We start from the raw sequence: 17,872 nt of genomic DNA, 5'->3' as shown, positions 1-17,872 counted from the left end.
TGTTTTTCTAGTTCTGGAAAGCATACAACACTGTCACATCTTCAAGACACAACAGCTTCACCCTGCACCCTTCCACGTGCGCCAGAAAGCACTTAGCAAAGTGCACACAGTTTCTGCATGACATGACACGTTTTGAATGAGTTACTTACAATCACAGCTCTAAAAAAGGTTTTATAACACACCTCAAAATCTACACATTAGCACTAGTGATAAGACAAGGCAGAAAGACCAGGCAAACATTTCTGGAAGTAGAACCCCTTTACTGCCCCATTGGCCAAGAGAAACCCGGACTGTGAAGACAAATTTCTCTAAGTACTTTCCACCAGAACACTGCGCTTTGGATCCAGGTGGATGACAAGAGATTAATGTAACATGATGTTGGATGAAGTCCCCTCGTACTCTGGATTTCTTGACAGAACAGAGCTTCTGTCTGCAACAGAGACATGTTAGGAGCCAAAGACTCATCTTTCAGCACCCCCCAACAAAATCCAAAACCTTCTCCTGATCTAAAACGAGAGATAACACCACCTGCAGATCATGCTACCATAAGAACGCCGGTTGTGGCTCCACCTGTTTTGCACATACACACTCTAAAAGGTAGCTTATCTCATCAGCTCCTGCCTCTTTCTTCCTGCCTATGGAATAAAGTCACAAAGCCCAGTACCTTAGGTACTACAAGATTTGCTCTCTTTGGGGGAAGGCACTGTTGAACAGTGCGTTCAGTCAAGAGTCACTCCTAATGCCCAGAAGTCTGATACATGTGGTGCTGGGAGGCTGCTGGAGCCCTTCTTTTGCACAGCAGTGACAGTTACAGCACAGCAAGTAAATGGAAAAGGGAAAGATTATTAGAAAGGAAGAGAACTGATGGCTGAGACTTTTTAAGGTGTACTTTAACAAACAAATAAACAAAAAATACTGTGGATACCTTCAAGTCCTCCACATGTTTGTATGTGGGGACAGTAGGGAAGCCGAGCACAGAGGACAACAGTGACACACAGGAGGAAGCTTAGCAAAAGAAGGAAGGCTCCGAGTTTCAACCAGCAAACAGTTCAAAGATGAATGACAGGGGTATATCCTTCAAGGCACATTTGTCATGTTTTGTAGTAACAGAGGTATCCAAATGGAGTACTGCTTTTATATTTTTCATTTTTTAAAATGCTGAAGTTTTAATGGGGTAGGAAACAGCAGGACAGAAAACTGTAGGAAGGGCAACTACTGCAAAAAAAGACAAAAAAAGTAACGGAGAAGGTACAGTACACACTGGTCTCCTTACAAAGGCTTTAAATCATCACAGATTCCAGTGCACAGATCACAGCCCAGATCTTTGTGGCCCTGCATGTGGCAGGGAAATTGGACATACGTGATCCTTGAGGTCCCTTCCAACCCGGGCCATTCTGTGGTCATCTGTGATATTCCTTACCAGTGCTATCAGTAACTACATATATCCACACATCTGGCCGCTAGCTTCATAACAAAGACACTATGAGAGCAGCACTGTGGAATTATACATGACCCTGTACGTGTAGTGTCTTGACTGCCTGTACTCCTACAAACATCATCTGTGAAGATACAGAATGAGAAGATTCGGTTACAAAAATACGAGGATTGTGCATATCACAGAGCAGCTTTGATCTTCACTAAAACATGAAGCTCAAGTTCCTAAGGTGAGATCAGTGGGGACAGTATCCCTGCAAGGAAATGTGAGCCTTGCTCTTAGATATAGGGGCTGTGGCTTTATCTGATCCATTTGAGCTGTGCCCACAGCATAATTAACGCACCACCCAGGTGACAACAGTGATAAGAAGGGACGTGCCTAAGGTGAGTCCTTTTTGCCCAAACCCCACCCCATACTACAGAATACAATAAGCGACGCAAATGTACAGGAACCACTGTACCCCCTTGACATCTATTACAGCAGAGGCAGGGTACGAGAATTACTGAGCTGTGCAAATTACTGGACATGCCTTGAGCATGAGCTGCAGATAAGGCCAGCTCACGGTGCCATCAGCGCTGCAATTCCACCCACTGACAGCAAAGGGCTGGTAAGTTCAGCTCTCGGCCTGCTCAGCTCCTACGGGCAGGGTTCAGAGACAGCCTAACCGCGTGTTCTCCTTACAGCTGTTCTCAAAGGTCACCCTGGAAGCCGAATGGACACGTAGTCCACGTGTACTCCACTCCAATGTGGCTCAAAGGCAGGAGTTACACTCGATTTGATGTCTGGGAAGGATGAGAGCACCCTTTGGCAATGCTGGCTCTGCACCGACCGCTGCCTCTGCTGAAAAGAACCTTTATCAGAAGGGCCAGCGCCTCTGAAATCAGAATGAAAATCAAGAGCTGATGAAAATATACTTCAGTAAACACTATATCATCACAGCATCTGTACCACTGTGCTGCTCTGGGTTTGCTCATAGCACCGAGTCGGTAAGCACCTCACAAGTCGTCCCTTTCCACCTGAACTCACACACGCGTTTGCAGAGCAGCACTTGGAAGCAGCTCAGCCGCTCTGCACACGCTCCGGCCCGGAGGCCGCCTGCGGCTCAGCGCCGTTCGGACGCACCTAGCAGGCCTGCAGCACGTCTCCCTTCGCTTCCACCTGTTAAGGCATCAGTTCAACGCGAGCCGAACCACTGCCGCCAGGAGCCCGCCGGCTCCGCGGAACGACCAGAAGAGATGAAAACCATCCCGGGCCGCTCGGATCGCCCCGCCGGAGGCGGCAGCGCCGGCACCCCGCGGCCCGACCGCCCCGCCGCCGTTACGTAACCGCGCGCAGCACCGACCCCGGCCGCGCCGGGGATGCCGCGCCGCTCCCGGCCGCAGGTAGGCACCGACGCGAGGAGAACGACGGCCCGCCGCCCCCCGGCCCCGCTCACCGCCTTTATCCTTGCCGTACATGTGCCCGGCCACCTGGTGCGACAGCGGCACGCAGCCGTTCAGCCCCCGCCGCCGGCCCCCCGCCGCCGGCGCCGGCAGCACGGCCACCGCGGGGCTCGGGGCGGCGCCTCCCGCCTGCTGGGCCGCGGCCTCCTCCGCCTCGCCGCGCCCGCCGCCCGCGCAGCGCCCGCACCCGCCCTCGGGGTGCCCGGCCGCGGGTGGCGCCGGCCGCGGGGGCTCCGTGGCCATTTCCCGAGGGGGAGGCGAGCGGCCGCGGGGTCGCGGCGGCCGGGGCTCAGCGGGCGCCGCGTGTCGGGACGCGAGCGGCGAGGGCCCGCGGCTCCATCGCCCCGCTCCGCTCCGCGCCAGCTGCGCCGAGCCGTGCCGCCCACCCCGGCGCTGAGGCAGCGACTGGCGGCGGCACCGCCCCGCTCCGCCCCGCGCCGCTCCGCCCAGAGGAGCGCCGGGGGCCGCCAGGGGTCGCCCCGCGAGGGGAAGGCCGCGGTCCGGAGCTGCCGTGCCGCAGCCCCGCCCCAACGGCTCGCCGGAGCGGGGCGAGAGTTCAGCCGTCCTGCGGCTCTCTGAGCAGAAACGCCGCAAAACCCTCTGTAGATCGTGCTGCTGACGAGTTTGCCTCTCAGAGCTTGTTTTCTCTTTGCTGGGCACACGGAGCTCCAGGCAAACCGAAGCACGCAGATAGTATCGTGCCTCTCAAGTGGATAAGAGCCTTTAAATTGGCTCGGGGGGCTCGTCAGGCTCGAGGCCTGGATAAAGGTTTAATCTCCATTCGGAACGTTACCCTGTGGGTAGATGCAGCCCTGAGCCCAAGGCTGTATTGAGTGTCTCTCCTCACTGGGCCTTACATCAGCTCTGTTTGTCACCCTGTCATTCCTGACGTTCCTTTTTGCCATTTGTTTCCTTTATAAATGGTATTGAACTTTACAAATACTATGCTTGCGCTTTTGCCACTGTGTTTAGCATTAGTAGGGTGCAGGCGTGGGAAAACAAGGCCAGAGATACAAAGCAGATAAACGTCATTCCTACAGGTCTTATCCAAACTGATGTACAGAGGATCAGCACTGACATTTAGAGGAGGGGCGGTGTGCAGAGCTCAGGTAGCACACGCCACATCTTTCCCATCCCATAGCTGGGAGACGTGGCAGGTGACTGGGAGAGCTTGCTGGGGGATCTGCTGAGGAAGTTCGAGTATCAGAGGAACAGGAAGGTCACAGTGGAAGTGAGAGTACTCTGAAGTAAGCTGACAGAGAGGAAGGAGGATAGAGTATCAATGTGTGAAAGTCGAGCTTCATCAACCCCATGGACTGATTTGTTTCACTGTCTTCATTGGCCAAAAAAGCAAAGTCCTTTCTGATGCAACAAGACGCAGGAAAGTTATGTTTCTCTTTCATCACTCAGTAGCATCCAGCTTTCAAGGTCAGGAGTCAGATGGCTGCAAGGGCAAACTCCCAGCTTCATTTCCCCAATGCTGCATTTTCTCAGGGGGATGCAGATGGAGGAGAGAAACACCTACTGCAGTTTGGTCAGCCCTTGCACAGAAAGAAACTGATGGGCACTGTGAAAAAGAAGGCACAAGTGGTTTGCATCTGACAGGAAGAAGAGCCCTGGCGTTGGCTGCAGCAGCTGCTGTAAGGCTCAGATGTTGACCTGAGCCTCCGGAAAGATCTTTTCCTTGCGGTACAAGATGCTTTGGCTGATCTGGATCTCAGTGCAGAGAGAAAAAACATATCTGCCATTTCAGACTTCTAGTGGTGCCCATTTAACAGTGTGATCTACATGAGCTTTAAGTCTTACTGGAAAAAACAAAAACAAAAAGCAGCATTAAAAGGTTAAAAAATTGTAATTGCAAGGCTCTTCAGAAATCTAGTCCTGAATCTATCTATCCCTTCTGCATATCCTTAGAGCTAACAGAAATGGAGCTGGAGGGGATGAAAGAAATACAAAAGCATGAGTAATTGGAATAAGTAAACACTGAGTAGTTCCTTTTTCCTGGTATTTGCTTTAGTCAGATTTGTGCATATAGAAATCAAGTGACGTGGGATTGAGCTCACTCATTCCACCCTCACGCTTCAGCACATGGAATTTGCTAATCTAATCTGGAAGCTTATCCTAAAATAAAACAAGTGAAACCAAGAGAGCACCAGAAAAGGTAAATAATGAACTTCTTCACAAAGCACGATTTCTGTAAGAGCTTGCCCTAAAAGCTGAACCTACCAGCAAGATTCCCAGGGAATCTGCAATTGCACTCAAAGAAAAGCAAAATGTGGGCAGGAGATTGAGAATCCATAAGCAACCAAATACATTTGGCATCAAGTACGCTTAATTCTGGATTGCTTTCCTCTTTTGCGGGAGAACAATCTTACCTCAGATGAAAATGTAAATACCAATAACATTTAGAAAACATTACACATGCACTGATTTTGCACAAGCTGCTGTGCACTGCAAGGTGGTCTGTCACTGGCAGATTGCAAAGCTCCCCCAAACTGTGTAAAGAGAAGCAGAGAACTGCTTCCTGCTGAAATAAAGCCCTTCAGAACAGCTAGTTAATAACTAACCGCAAGATGCATGGTAGGTTAGTACAGGAAATAAGCTCAGTCTCTGTGGAAGAGCAGGGGTACATGAAGTAAACAGATTGGTGTCGTTGGATTTTGGCCCAAATGCTCACACTCGACAGGCATGCTGACAGCAGGCACCAGTGGGTTTTTCGCTGGCATGGCTCACTGCCACTTGTCCTCTGTTAGCCCAAACCACCACTCCTCTACCAGGGCCGTGTATTCATGGCGAGGTCTGAACGAGAGAAGCAAATCCTGCTGCCCGCAGAGCCACTTCCTGCAGCACGCGGCTGCAGCCTGCATAGCTTCTGGCGGCCAAAAAGATTGCAACAGAGATGACAAGGACTGAATGAACGTGTGCTCCTGATAAAAAATGTCCATCTGTGAAAGCAACACACTTGTAGACAGATGAGAGCATCTGTGGCAGTGCTTCTGACAGCAGGAGGGCCCAGCCTGCTCGTAACGTAGACATTGCTGCAGCAGTGTGGAAGTTGGAGCCGCAAAGAATTTCATCTCTCTTTCACAGCAAAGCACACCCTCTTAAAACATCTTAGGGCTTTTAATCCTTTGGTGAATGTACAGTGCTTCTATTCTATGCTGTCTTTTCTGCTCTGAAATCTCAATTGTCCTTGTCTGTGGTAACTCCAAAACTCATTGCACTATCCCATTTTCTTTCCTAGCTATCGCCTCTTCACTTCGGCATCAAGTCCCACAGTAGGAGCCTCTCATAAATATTTTACTTGCTCGTGACTAATGCAACCTCTTCGACATTACTCTCCACCCTAGCAACCAGGTATGCCTGGGGTTTTGCAGTTTGAAAACAGAGCGGTGTTGTCATACAACAGCCTACACTCTCCAGAGATAATACAGAACTCTTCAGAAACTACTTTGACATAAATTTGCTACAGTTGTGCATTTTATGGATCATCTTTTCTACAAACTGAACCATAGCTTTGGATTTTGAGAAGTCTGTTTTGTGTTAGAAATCAACAGGTTTTCTAACATAACCTCATATAGCTGCAGATGAGGACTCACAGAGCTCATTTCAATAGTTTCTTTCTTCCTCAAAGTTAGACATTAGTTGACATTAGTTGTTAGACAACCCAACGTTGGCAGAAGAACTTCCCTGTGGATTACTGTAAGATAACACACAAGGGAAAGTAATCCAAACCAAAGCTCCTCGATGCTGAACCTGGAAGTAGCTGTCACAGCCCACGAAGGAGATCCTGAAGTCACTGTTGACAGTAGTCTGAGATCATCAGCTGAGCGTTGTTCAAGAGGCAAAAAAAGCCAACAGAGTGTTGGGCAACATCAGAAAGAGCGCTGAGAAAGACAAAAGGCATCACTTGGCTGCTTTGCATCACCTTGGCGTGCCACGTACCAAGTCCAGCTTGTGCACTTGGTCTCTCACAGGGAATAGGAACACACCCTTGATTAATCAGTGCAGACGTTAGAATTAAACCATGATTTGTGATGAGCCTGAATTGGTGAAACACGTTTTTGCTGCCTCCAAGCCCAGAAAACAGCAACGAGAGAGGCATAACTTGGACATCCTGGGGCAACAAGTTACACTTCCTTCTGAAATAGTGGCATTAACTCATGTCTTTAGCACTATCTCCTGATCTCAGGGATTACAGGTAGCTGAAGATGACTCCTTTTGCCTTTCTAAACAAATACTTTACAAGTACAACCTTGTATCTCTATCAGGCTGTTGCTCAAGTTTTACAAATGCATGATGGCATTTTACCAGTCACATCTTCATGCTTTAGGATAACCTCAGTACTTGATTTTAAGATGACTAACATGCCAAGAGGCTTATTATTAGTGCATCTATGTCTTTCCCTAGAGGCTAGTTACACTGCTTCCATTTGCAGTAAAACTGAACGTGTCTTTATTGACTACACCCACTGCCAACCTGCATTTAAAAAAAAAAAAAAAAGCCTCTTCTATTAAACAGTATTTTGCTCCTTAGGTTTGTCTGCAAATCAACAGGTTTCAACCAACCCTTACAACGTAATTTAACCTGCACAGATGCTGGAGCCAAGAAGGGATTGAAAGATCATGACCACACTGCTGGAAAAGAGCAACAGATTTAATCATTACTGAAGTGTAAGCCTGCTCTGGCCATTGTCTAGAGCAAGAGCACCAGCTGTGATCACAGTGTTTTATCTATGTACGGTTACACTTGCCAGCTATAGAAAACTGAGAAAAGTTAAGATTTCACAAACAGTTCAAGAGGAGAAAACACAGTAACTAACAGACGTCTGCTGAAGACATGTAACTGTTTGGGCTCCAAGAGCAAGTTTTTGGCTAACAAAACCACTCAGTCACCGAAGTTAAAGAAGAGGCACTTGTATAGTTTATGTATCACTCTAATAAGAAGCGTAGTGAAATGCAATACACTGCTTTCATTGCAGTTTATTGTCTATTGCTGCAGGAGTTCAAAGAAAGGCCAAATAAGAGATGCGTGTGTTCAGAACGGGAAAAGAAGCCAACAGACAGTTTCTTTGCAATACCAGTGTTTAGTTTCATATCTACACTGTTACCCTTCCTGCTATTATAAAATGTTCTGTTATTGGAGCAAACAGTGGTGATGCAGCACTGAATGATGATTCAACATCTTCGCTAGCTGTATGACACTTGAGGAAAATCCCAGTGCAACTGCTACATAACTGCTAAAAATCGATCTCGCAGACCCCTACTTCTGCTGCTGGCTGCCCCATCAGCGCCAGAAAGAGGTCCGAATCGCTAAGGTAGCCCCCAGGTTTTCACCTCCAGAGCAGCATTGCCAGCGCCAAGCCCCACCAATTGCACAGCGTTCGGCTCCTCCTAGCGGAGCAAAGCGTCATTGCAATGCTGGCCTCCGAAATCCACCGAGCTTCACGGTGCTCGAATTACAACGTACAGGAAGTACCTCATAACCTATAGCTAGCTGCCTTCTCTTCAAGAATTCTGATTCTAAAAACAATTCAGTATTCGGCCATCACACTACTTCGATAAGTCAGAATTAACTGCTACAAAAATCAATACTTGAATTTGTTTACCTTCCTAATAAACATGTTGGAAAATAACGATGCCGAGTAGAAATACACCTTTACTCTTAGACAGAAATTCTTTGCTATTTCTGACTGTGAAAGACTGTGACCATATTTTCAAATAAGAGCTGCCACGTTATGTGAAGATGCACATTTGAGGAGCAATTGCTTGATGGTTTAATCTTGGCAAAGGTGTAACCAATAATATTCTCAAGTTTTGTTAAGGAAAGCTGAACTGATTTCAGAGAACACTGGATCAGCCAAGCATTCAGACTAGCATGAGATTATAACCTACTCTGCTATGAAGGAAAAAAAAGAAAAAGTAGTACTTTCTGGTGCTCTTCAAGACTACTGGCAATTTTATTTACTCAAATTCAGGCTTCTCTTTTCATTATTGTGTTCTAACAGCTCACAGACACAAGCAGAACTTTTAGGTACAGTACAGAAAACTGTATGTGCATCAAAATAAACCATAACACTTGATGTCAACATTTTTCAATGTGACGCTTCTCCAAAATAAACTCACCAGGATGTAAATCAGCAAAGATTCTACTTCTGCATCTTCTCCTTACAGGAAGAAGAGCTTCTCACGGAGCCCACTTTCCTGATGCTCAAGCACCACAAAGTGTTTTCCTGTCCAGCAGCAGGGAACAGACTTATGACTCAGAAGATCCATTAGAGATTTCAGGACTTTGTATCTTAAAACACAAATGCAGTTTTCAATGAACTTGCACTCCTTCCAAAGAAGTTAGGCTTTACTGCTAACAGGAAGTCTCAGAAGGAAAACCCAACCCAGACAGGGGTTTATGGTTACAGCAGCACTGGATTGCAGCACTACTTAGAGTACAATTCTTCCTTGGAACAAACAACACACCTATGAGAACTCAAACATTACCTTGAGATCAAAATGAGCTGAAATGTGTGTATATAAAAAAAAAAATACAGAAATATCCAATGCCACATTCTAGTAATACAGAGAGGACTTGGTTTTGGATAAACCAAATATATTTGATAATTTAAGATTAAAACAATTTTCCATATGCATCAGTACTTGGGCAAGTAAAAAAAAAAAAAAAACAACAGTTACCTTTACAGTCAAGACAGGAAGAGAAAGATGAGACTAAATGTATTTGCAATTTCTTACAAGTGCAGGTCTCTCAGACAGTAGTTGACCCCACTCAAGTACTCTACACGCACACCCTCCGTCCTTTAGGTCTGTGCTGCCTACCAACTCTGCTTTCCGTGCCTTCTGCCAAAGTTCTAAGTGCTCAGCTAAGACCTCAGCCTCAGAAATTTTCACACTGAGGATAAGGAAACGATTTTTTAGTCTTAACCAGTTGTAGCAAACATTACCTTAACAAAAATACAATTCCTATAGCCCCAATTATCTGGAAAAATCTTTACAGTTAAAATTTCAACTTCTTGAGAAGACACTTTCTCTACTTTTGAGGTAGCCTTTCTCTCTCTTCTAAGAGCTCAATCTTACACAAGCTGCAATTATGCTTGTGGACCAGGTTTAATACAAAACTGCCCTCTGCCATCACACTCTTTGGGTTTTGCTTTGTAGCCATTTATATGTTGATAAATCAAAAGCTAATTAAGGAGACTTGTGGCCATTAATGCAACTGTTAGATAAGGCAGACAAGTGCCATACAAACGGAGGACACGACTCCTCCTTGTCTCATCCTTTCTTTTCTCCATGTTTCTACCTGTCATCAAAGCCTGTCCAAGTTTGTTCTTTTGGGTAAAAATAGCTGATCCACATGAGCAGTGAGCCCAGGAAGGCAGGAGCCATTTAAGACACATAGAGCCTAAGGCCACTTAATATGGAAAGGTGCACCTGCTCTCTCTGCAACATCAGGAAGCATCTTCTGGAACCAGCCAGAGCAATGAAGAAGTAGGTGGGGTTTTACTTATTCTTTTAGTTTCTGGAATAAATCAGCATAGCCTCCCTGCCCTGTGGTCTGGGGAAGTTAGCTCCACTGTCAGAGACTGCAAAGGAAACTAAGGCTTTCTAGCAGTAAAAACAACCCTGCAACCCCTCACCCGTCACTCCGAGCACTTCATATCCTTCCACTTGTTTATTGAGAAAGCTCTCACAGAGATGATCTTCCTAATCCTGCTCTCAATACAGGTCTGCAGTTCTGGTAGTACATTCATGATACCACATGGTAATGGGGTCAACTTTCAACACTGCTGTAAAATCAAAGGCAAAGTTGCCCCTTAGCCCCATCGTGCTATAAGCATTTTACATTGTCTGTTCCTAATTAGCAATTCTAAACGTGTTCTTTTACAGAGCTCACACAAAACTGTAGTGTAATAGGCCAAATGTAACTCTATCCAGACATATAACTTGCAAACCTCTCAGAAACATTAAGATCTACCTTCTGAATATGACTTCTGCTGAATTGCCTCATACATTCTGTGCGTCAGTTTAGCTTCATACTCAATGAGAGGGTACACACACATTACAGGACAAAAAATTCCAACTATGACTATTCAGTAAATTAAGCACTGTAGTGATTAAAACAAGACAAGCCCCAGAAATAATAAACATGCCTGATGTATAAACTACACGGGAAATTCTTCAGTGACACGACAACAAATTTGTGGTTTCTCCCCCAATTACAAGCGAGCAGAGGATTTGTCAGACATTCATTTTGCAACTTGTACTGTCCACTCTACGCCTCCTTCCTCTTGATGATCAGAGGCCCAACGTTGTCGCCAGTTTCGTCATTGTGCTGTGTGTGAGAGCCATCACACAGCGGGAACTGAAAGAAAAAGAATAAACACATGTTAAGTGCATGTAAAGTACACTCACAGTCAGAATTAGGAACCTACACTGCAAGTTCAATGGAACATCTTCTCATTAAATCCACTGTGACTGCAAACTTGAACTTTCACACTGGCATGTCAGGTGTCCCTGAGTTTTGGCTGTATACTAGTTCTGCCCATGTGAGCTCAGAGTGGACAAGGAGCTTGTTAGAAAAACAAAGCATCTCAACTCCACTGCATTAGGTATTCCAGCCTCAGGTCAGCAGAGTGAAAATGCAGGTTACAGTTGAATGTCAACTCAGACTACGTGAAGTTACTTGCTCTCAACCTTGCCCGACACTCCATTTTCCTGAGCCACAGCCAGAACTGAGTGCAGTTACAGAAGTCAAGTGGGGAGAGGAAAAGCAATAGAATTAGATCCTAAGCTTTTTTCCCCGCTCCAGTTACTCAAGTAAAAGGACAGCTTCCCACCTCATCTCTTACTTAAGAGAGACACTGACAGATTAGTCCTGCCACCAGACAGAGTGGCAGGCCTTCTTTGCTTCATCTGACGTAAGCCAGCTTGTCTCACCAACACAAAAGTCCATTTGCAAAAGCGGGATTCCACATCAGGATTTTGACCTGACAATGGAAATAAAAAACACTTCCTGCTGACATGGTTATTCATCAGGGGCTTGTAAGGGTAATACTGAGGAAGTAATTCAAAGAAATGTTTGTTCCATCAACAAAACCAGAACAGCCCAGTCGGAGCAAGACCCAGAGGGACTCCTTTAACCAGCTGTTACTGCCCAGGTCCTGGACTGCTCTTTTCATATGCAAGAGCCAAAGGATATTCTGGGAAGGAAAGAGAGTCAGATCAGACCCCACCACTTCTCAAGGATGTTTTCAGGGCTGTGCCCTTTCTGCAGGGAAGTTCTAGAGACAATCACATATATCTCACCACAACTTGTATTCAGTTTCTACTGTGTTTGCTTCAGAATAGTTGGAATCAAAGTTGGGCATTATTAAGCTTTTGCCCTTAGAACGCCGATATTCCCTCACGGTAAGCACCAAACTGACTCTGGCATTCTGGTGATCCCAATATTCATTGCCCAGTCACAGTCCTTGATTAAAACTGACGTCCAATCACCCATGCTTAGCTAGAGTAAGAGCTTTCCAAGTATCGCATAAAACCAATATCCCTAAGACAACATACTAAAAATAAAGGCGTATGCCTGCATGGGAGGGTGGAAGCAGAGGGAGTGGTGAGAGTTTTGTTTTTCCACAGTTACAAAATGTCAAAACCCATGCTATAAATGGCAGGTGAATTTTCTAAATAAAGAACCCCCAGATTTTGAAGAACAGTCACATAAGCTGATTCACACAGGAACTTCACTGTCAGATCAGTTATTAGTGACTCAGTGAGTAGGTACTGACAGACACTTGGCAGAAATTAATTCCTAATTCATAGGATATTCATCAGCTTCTCACCAAATGTTCCTGGACCAGCTGTTTCTCCATACAACAGCATAGTCTATTTGCCTTTGCAGAAGCACCTACTCAGCTTAGAGTATACACACCCCACATGCCCCAAAAAGACAGGCCCACAGTCCAGCTGCAGCAACAACAGCACTTGAAATTTGCAGGTGACAAAGATGGTGGAATTCATAGCCATTAGCTAGCACTAAAGTGTCTTTAACAGCTACCAACTTTGACAGCTTTGCATCCTCTGGGCCAGCTGATCTCTAAGCCGCTAGCTCCCAGAGGATGGAACACCAGGCACAAAAAAACAAGCTGCATACAAAACACAGAACACTGCACATTTTTTAGGGCATCTACTTGGTCACCTTCAAGACTGAAGCTGGACCTGACACAGCATGTTTATCCTTGTTTAAAAAACAGCAAACTAGCAGCAGCGGTCAAAGTTCAAGCCCTGAGGGAATTGTGCAGCGGTCTGGACAGCTCAGTTTATTTCCCTTGGCACCAAACAAGTTTGTTTCTTCCGATGCTCTGCAGCAGCTCTCAGCCTGCAGCCTGAGGACTAACTCTGCTCTGGAAGACGCACAGATTGCAGATAATTACAAATAAACCAATTAAGACACCCCTCCACCTGTCCTTCTCGATTAAAAAAAGCAGAAGAAAACAGATGCTCTAACTGTAGACAAATTGCTGTCTGGTTTTAAGACAAAACTCTTGCCTCTACACCGGCACTTTTTAACAAAGGGTTTTTGCATAAAACTCAACAAGCAGTGCTATGAAGCCCCTGCAAAGCACAATGCTGAATAGAAAAGGGACATTTTAAAAAAGCTACCTACCACCCACTTTGATAGGCTACTGCAACCCAAAGCAGACTTATCTGAAGGTAACTACGTTTCAAACAAATAAATGCTTTCTACAAAGGATCAAGTAAGCATGAGAACTTACGCCAGCATGAATAACAACAAACTTAAGAAAACCTCCAAAACAGCCACCACTCCTTTGAAGTACACTATTTCAGGAAAACCCAACAAGAAAACCACACAACTTTTTTTTCCTTAAGCTTCCCAAAATCATCAAATTCCTCATGTAGTCCAACTGCTTCTTCCCAGTACAGGAGAAAAACCATACAAAGCCACTGGAGTGCACACACACCATCAGCACACTGAAATAACCTGTGGTGCATAATGCTACAGGTTCCATTAACAGACTCATGCCTCAGATCAGGCTTAGTCTGCTGAGACAAGCTTACACAGTCAAATAACGCACATTCTAAGAGACTCGTTAAACAATATCCCTCATTTACTTCCTTTTAGCATGAGATTATAGCAGCCTCAGTAGGGCACTATGTTCCTGAACTGACAACACCCTTTAATGCATGGCAAAATATACTCAATCAGATTCTGATTTCACACAAAAAAGATAGTATCAGACAATAGCTAGAATAATGGCAAGAGCTGCAACGCAAACCCTACATCCAGACATTCCTTCTATTTTCTAGAGGAGGAGGCAGTTAAATACAAATACCATGCATCAAGTTACAATTCTTTTGTCACAAGTGCTGAAGGAGATGCCTACTGTATTCTGAAGTGAATTAAATTCCAGTTCAGATACTACCAACTGCAAATACTTAGCGCAGCTTTTTTTCTCCACCTTTCTCTTTTCTGAAGCTGTAGCACTCAGAGCAGCTTCCAATTCTGGCTCTCAGTTGAGATTTAACCCACACGTTAGCACCTCGACTTCAAAACAGCTTTTAAATGCGTGCCAGTTGTAAACAGACTACTCACTCCACTTTCTCTCATTACAGAGCCCAGAACTAGCACTATACGTGTATCAAGTCGATCTCAATAGCATCAAAGGTCTCTCATCTAACTCAGATTTAAAGCTGATCTCAACAGCATTTTTGAAAGGTTAGGTATCATGCTTAACACTGAAGTTAAGCAACTGAGGGATCTTCATATGCAACCAAATTGGACAAACCCATGTCTAGGTCAGAAACTTAATTTCTCAAAAAGAGAATCTAAAAGTGTGCCAGCATAGTTTCACTGGCTTTTCTGTAGGACTGCCCACAAAACTATGAGTTGCAAAGACAAATGCTTTAAGTCCATCTGTTTAGATTCTTCAAAAACTTCTGGCCACCATGACTTGCTTTTGGATTATCTCCATCACCACTGGAAACAAATTTGCTGCTGTACTCATTAGTGTGGCAAAAGGCAGTTCTCTATAGCACACTGCAATGCTGCAACAATAAATGCAGGACAGAACCATGTGCACAAGCAAGGCTCTTCCCAAATCGATTTTGTAATTCTCCCTGTGCACGTGATTTAGTGGTGAGTTCCAGCATGTCAAGTAACTATTTGACACCAGTTCTGGTATACTAAGAGTCTTCTTAATGTTCTGCTTTTTCCTATGCAAGCTAGTACCAAGAAATCTTCTGACTGACAAAGTAAGCTTCCAGTTTCACAGAATCACACAGAATGGCCAGGGTTGGAAGGGACCTGAAGGATCATGAATCTCCAACCTCCTCGTCACATGCAGGGCCACCAACCTCCCCATTTAATACTAGACCAGGCTGCCCAGGGCCCCATCCAACCTGGCCCTTAGGTTGTGGTTCCTGGGTTCTCCTTTATCTACCAAAAGACCAAGAACTTTGGATAAACTTCAGTGGCAAAATGGTATCTGATATTTATGAGTGATTAGTCTATAGACTCTGTAGCTGTACTTCAGTGAAACTGCTTCACAGACACAGAAACATTGCTTTTGTTATTAGTGCTGATCTGAAGGTTTCACTCTGCATAAATCTACATAACTTTAAGAACTAAATTATTGCTACATCTCACTGCAGAATAGCCCAAGTGAAAAGAAGCTAGTTTCTGCTAAATGAAGCAGCAAAATGATTTTACTGAAAAATGAGTAAGTTTCCCAGTGCTGTTGATGTGCATGTTTCTCTTACCTTCTTAGATCTCCAGCAACGACAGTACACAGCCTTGTCTCCCAGATCTTCCATATCAAATGCATGGACTACCTTGGGGTTATCCTTCTGGATATGGAGATTCACCATTGCCTTGCAGCATTTGTCTTTAGAGATAAATTTTTTGTAAGCTAGATACCCAACAGCAGCTGCTCCAGCAGCTAAAGAGACTGCGGCAATCCATTCAACTAGAACAAAAAGATGAAAAAAGACTCAGTTCACTGACCACAATATTCTATTAAAACTCCTCCCAACAGTAAATGTCTCCATGCTCAAGACAACACCTCTAACATTCCAAGAGATCTTTCTGTTCTCTAGGCAAAACACAGCATTGTAGAAAAATGTTTTGGTTTTTTTTTTATTTTGATACACACTGAGTTTATCTGCTCTTTTCCACTGACCAGAGCTCTCTCTCACCTCAGTCCCTTCTATATAACGGCAAGGATTAAAGCGGCAGGGTAGTTTGTTTGGTTTTTGGTTTTTAACTTTTTCTTCATCGACCCATGATATCAACGCTGAAAAGTACAGTGTTTCCAAGCTCAGCACACTAAACTATGAGCTAAAAAGCCTGTTTATTGTTTCAGTTCTAAGAAGGTCACTAAAGACAAACACACAGCATCAGCAATAGCATCAGCAAACAGACCACTCCACGGATACTGAGTAAATTTTTTATATAATGCACGCTGCAACCAAAAGAACTTAAGAGGTGTTTGGCAATGGAGAAATTATTTCATTTACTACCACCCCACAAGGGTAAGAAAAAAAATCAGCTTAGATTAAAAGCCTACTGTGGTGGTATGGAAAAGAACATGGATCCAAAAGAATTATATTTAATGGCACAAATATAACCATATTAGGTCCTGGCTCTATGAAAGACAACTGCCATTAAAACCACCACTACCTCCCACCTGCACTTTTTTCCCCCTCTTGTACTCTGAGAAATATGAGGTTTTGCTCAGTTGTTATTGTTTCCTTTTCTACAAGGACCTTTCCTGTTTTTTGTGGCCTCATGCTAACATCCTAGACTTTGGCCTAACGGTTCTGGCTGCCCTAACAGCACCTGGTTGTTTGGTTTTCTTTTTGCTTTTTATCCACCACTTCTGTGCACATGTGCGTTCCTGACACGTATGAAAAGAGTCCAGTTGACTCCACAGACAAAAAGATTAGACAGGAATTTAAGTTTTAGCACATTTACACAGCTTAACAAAACTAGAACAGTCTTCCACTGGGAATTTTTCTTTTACCCTTCAAAGCCCATACTGCATTAGAAAGATACCAAGCCAGAAGGTCTCACCAGAGCAAGAGACACCACTGCATTGGATCAAAGATAAGAAATCGAAAGTGTTTGTCAGCTCGTGCTGCTTTCCAAGGGCAGCTCACCATGCTGATGCACAAAGGTCTGGATGTAACACTAAGTGCAACCAGCCAAATGTCTGTATTATGAAAGCAGCCCTATAAGACTTGGAAAAGGGGACAGGCAACTTTGCTAAGTGTCTCACTAGGACAGAACGAAATAGAAAAATCTTCTGAAACTCATTTTCTTCGTAAGCAGAGCTTAATAGCAGAGCAGTGCGACACAGGACAGGAGGCACCCAGCGGCGCTGCTCCCCACACGCACCGCTAACCGCCCGCCGCCCCACGCCGTTAGGCAGCAGCCCGCGCCTCATCCGCCAGGCGGAGCCCCACCCGTCGCTCCCGGCTCCCAGCACATCCCACAGCACAGACCAGGCCGCTGCTCCCTCACCGGCGCACAGAAACCGCACTAATTGATACCCACGAACCCTCAGAGCCACGCCCTGCTCCCACAAACACGGCGGTCGTTCACGGAGCCCCCCCCCCATCTCGGCCCGCGGACTCCTCCCCTCACAGCCAACCCCTACGGCCCCCCGCCGCCATTTTGTCGGCTGAGGTCCGACGGGCGGGGCGGGGCGCCGCTCCCTCCTCTCCCGCGCAGCCCCTCAACGCCACGCGCGCCCGTACCCACCCCGCACGGCGCCATTCTGCCCCAGCCCCATCGCTCCCGCTCCGCAGAGGACACACGCAGTTCCGCAGCGCGCATGCGCCGCGCCCCGCCCCTTTTGAATGCTTCTACGCCCTGAAAGGCGCGAGGGGAGGAGCGACAAAGGCTCGCGGTATCGGCGGGTGTCGAGGCTGATGAGCGGGCGGCGGAGGCGAACACCACCAGACCGCAAGGG

General features: G+C 45.8%; 2 protein-coding genes and 1 long non-coding RNA gene across 5 annotated transcripts in view; 1 reads left to right on the top strand and 2 right to left on the bottom strand.

The window, feature by feature from the left end:
- Positions 1-3,337, bottom strand: part of IPMK (inositol polyphosphate multikinase) — a 32,906-nt gene extending 29,569 nt beyond the window's left edge. The window contains exon 1 of the mRNA XM_085229543.1: positions 2,871-3,337. Within this exon, the coding sequence (XP_085085669.1) occupies positions 2,871-3,120 (250 nt within the window). The 5' untranslated portion in view covers positions 3,121-3,337. The remainder of the gene's footprint in view (positions 1-2,870) is intronic.
- LOC146543829 (uncharacterized) lies at positions 1,905-9,556 on the top strand. The gene is made up of 3 exons (XR_014884741.1): positions 1,905-2,042; positions 2,119-2,817; positions 6,122-9,556. It is a non-coding gene; the product is annotated as an uncharacterized LOC146543829 (long non-coding RNA).
- Positions 9,464-17,821, bottom strand: CISD1 (CDGSH iron sulfur domain 1). 3 transcript variants are annotated; one of them, XM_010714138.4, is made up of 3 exons: positions 17,662-17,821; positions 15,660-15,865; positions 9,464-11,247 (listed from the first exon to the last, which is right to left on the bottom strand). In XM_010714138.4, the coding sequence occupies exons 1-3, from the start codon at positions 17,690-17,692 to the stop codon at positions 11,158-11,160; spliced, it is 327 nt and encodes a 108-aa protein (XP_010712440.1). In that variant the 5' UTR covers positions 17,693-17,821; the 3' UTR covers positions 9,464-11,157. The 3 variants fall into 3 exon arrangements, with proteins under 3 accessions (XP_010712440.1, XP_019473564.1, XP_019473565.1); XM_019618019.2 differs by lacking the exon at positions 17,662-17,821 and adding an exon at positions 17,422-17,533; XM_019618020.2 differs by lacking the exon at positions 17,662-17,821 and adding an exon at positions 17,364-17,403.
- Positions 17,822-17,872: the final 51 nt, after the last annotated feature.

Source organism: Meleagris gallopavo, chromosome 8 (assembly GCF_905368555.1).
Source record: "Meleagris gallopavo chromosome 8, MGAL_WU_HG_1.1, whole genome shotgun sequence".
Taxonomy (NCBI): Eukaryota; Metazoa; Chordata; class Aves; order Galliformes; family Phasianidae; genus Meleagris; species Meleagris gallopavo.
The sequence above is the reverse complement of the archived record's forward strand: the minus strand, read 5'-3'. Positions and strand labels throughout refer to the sequence as shown.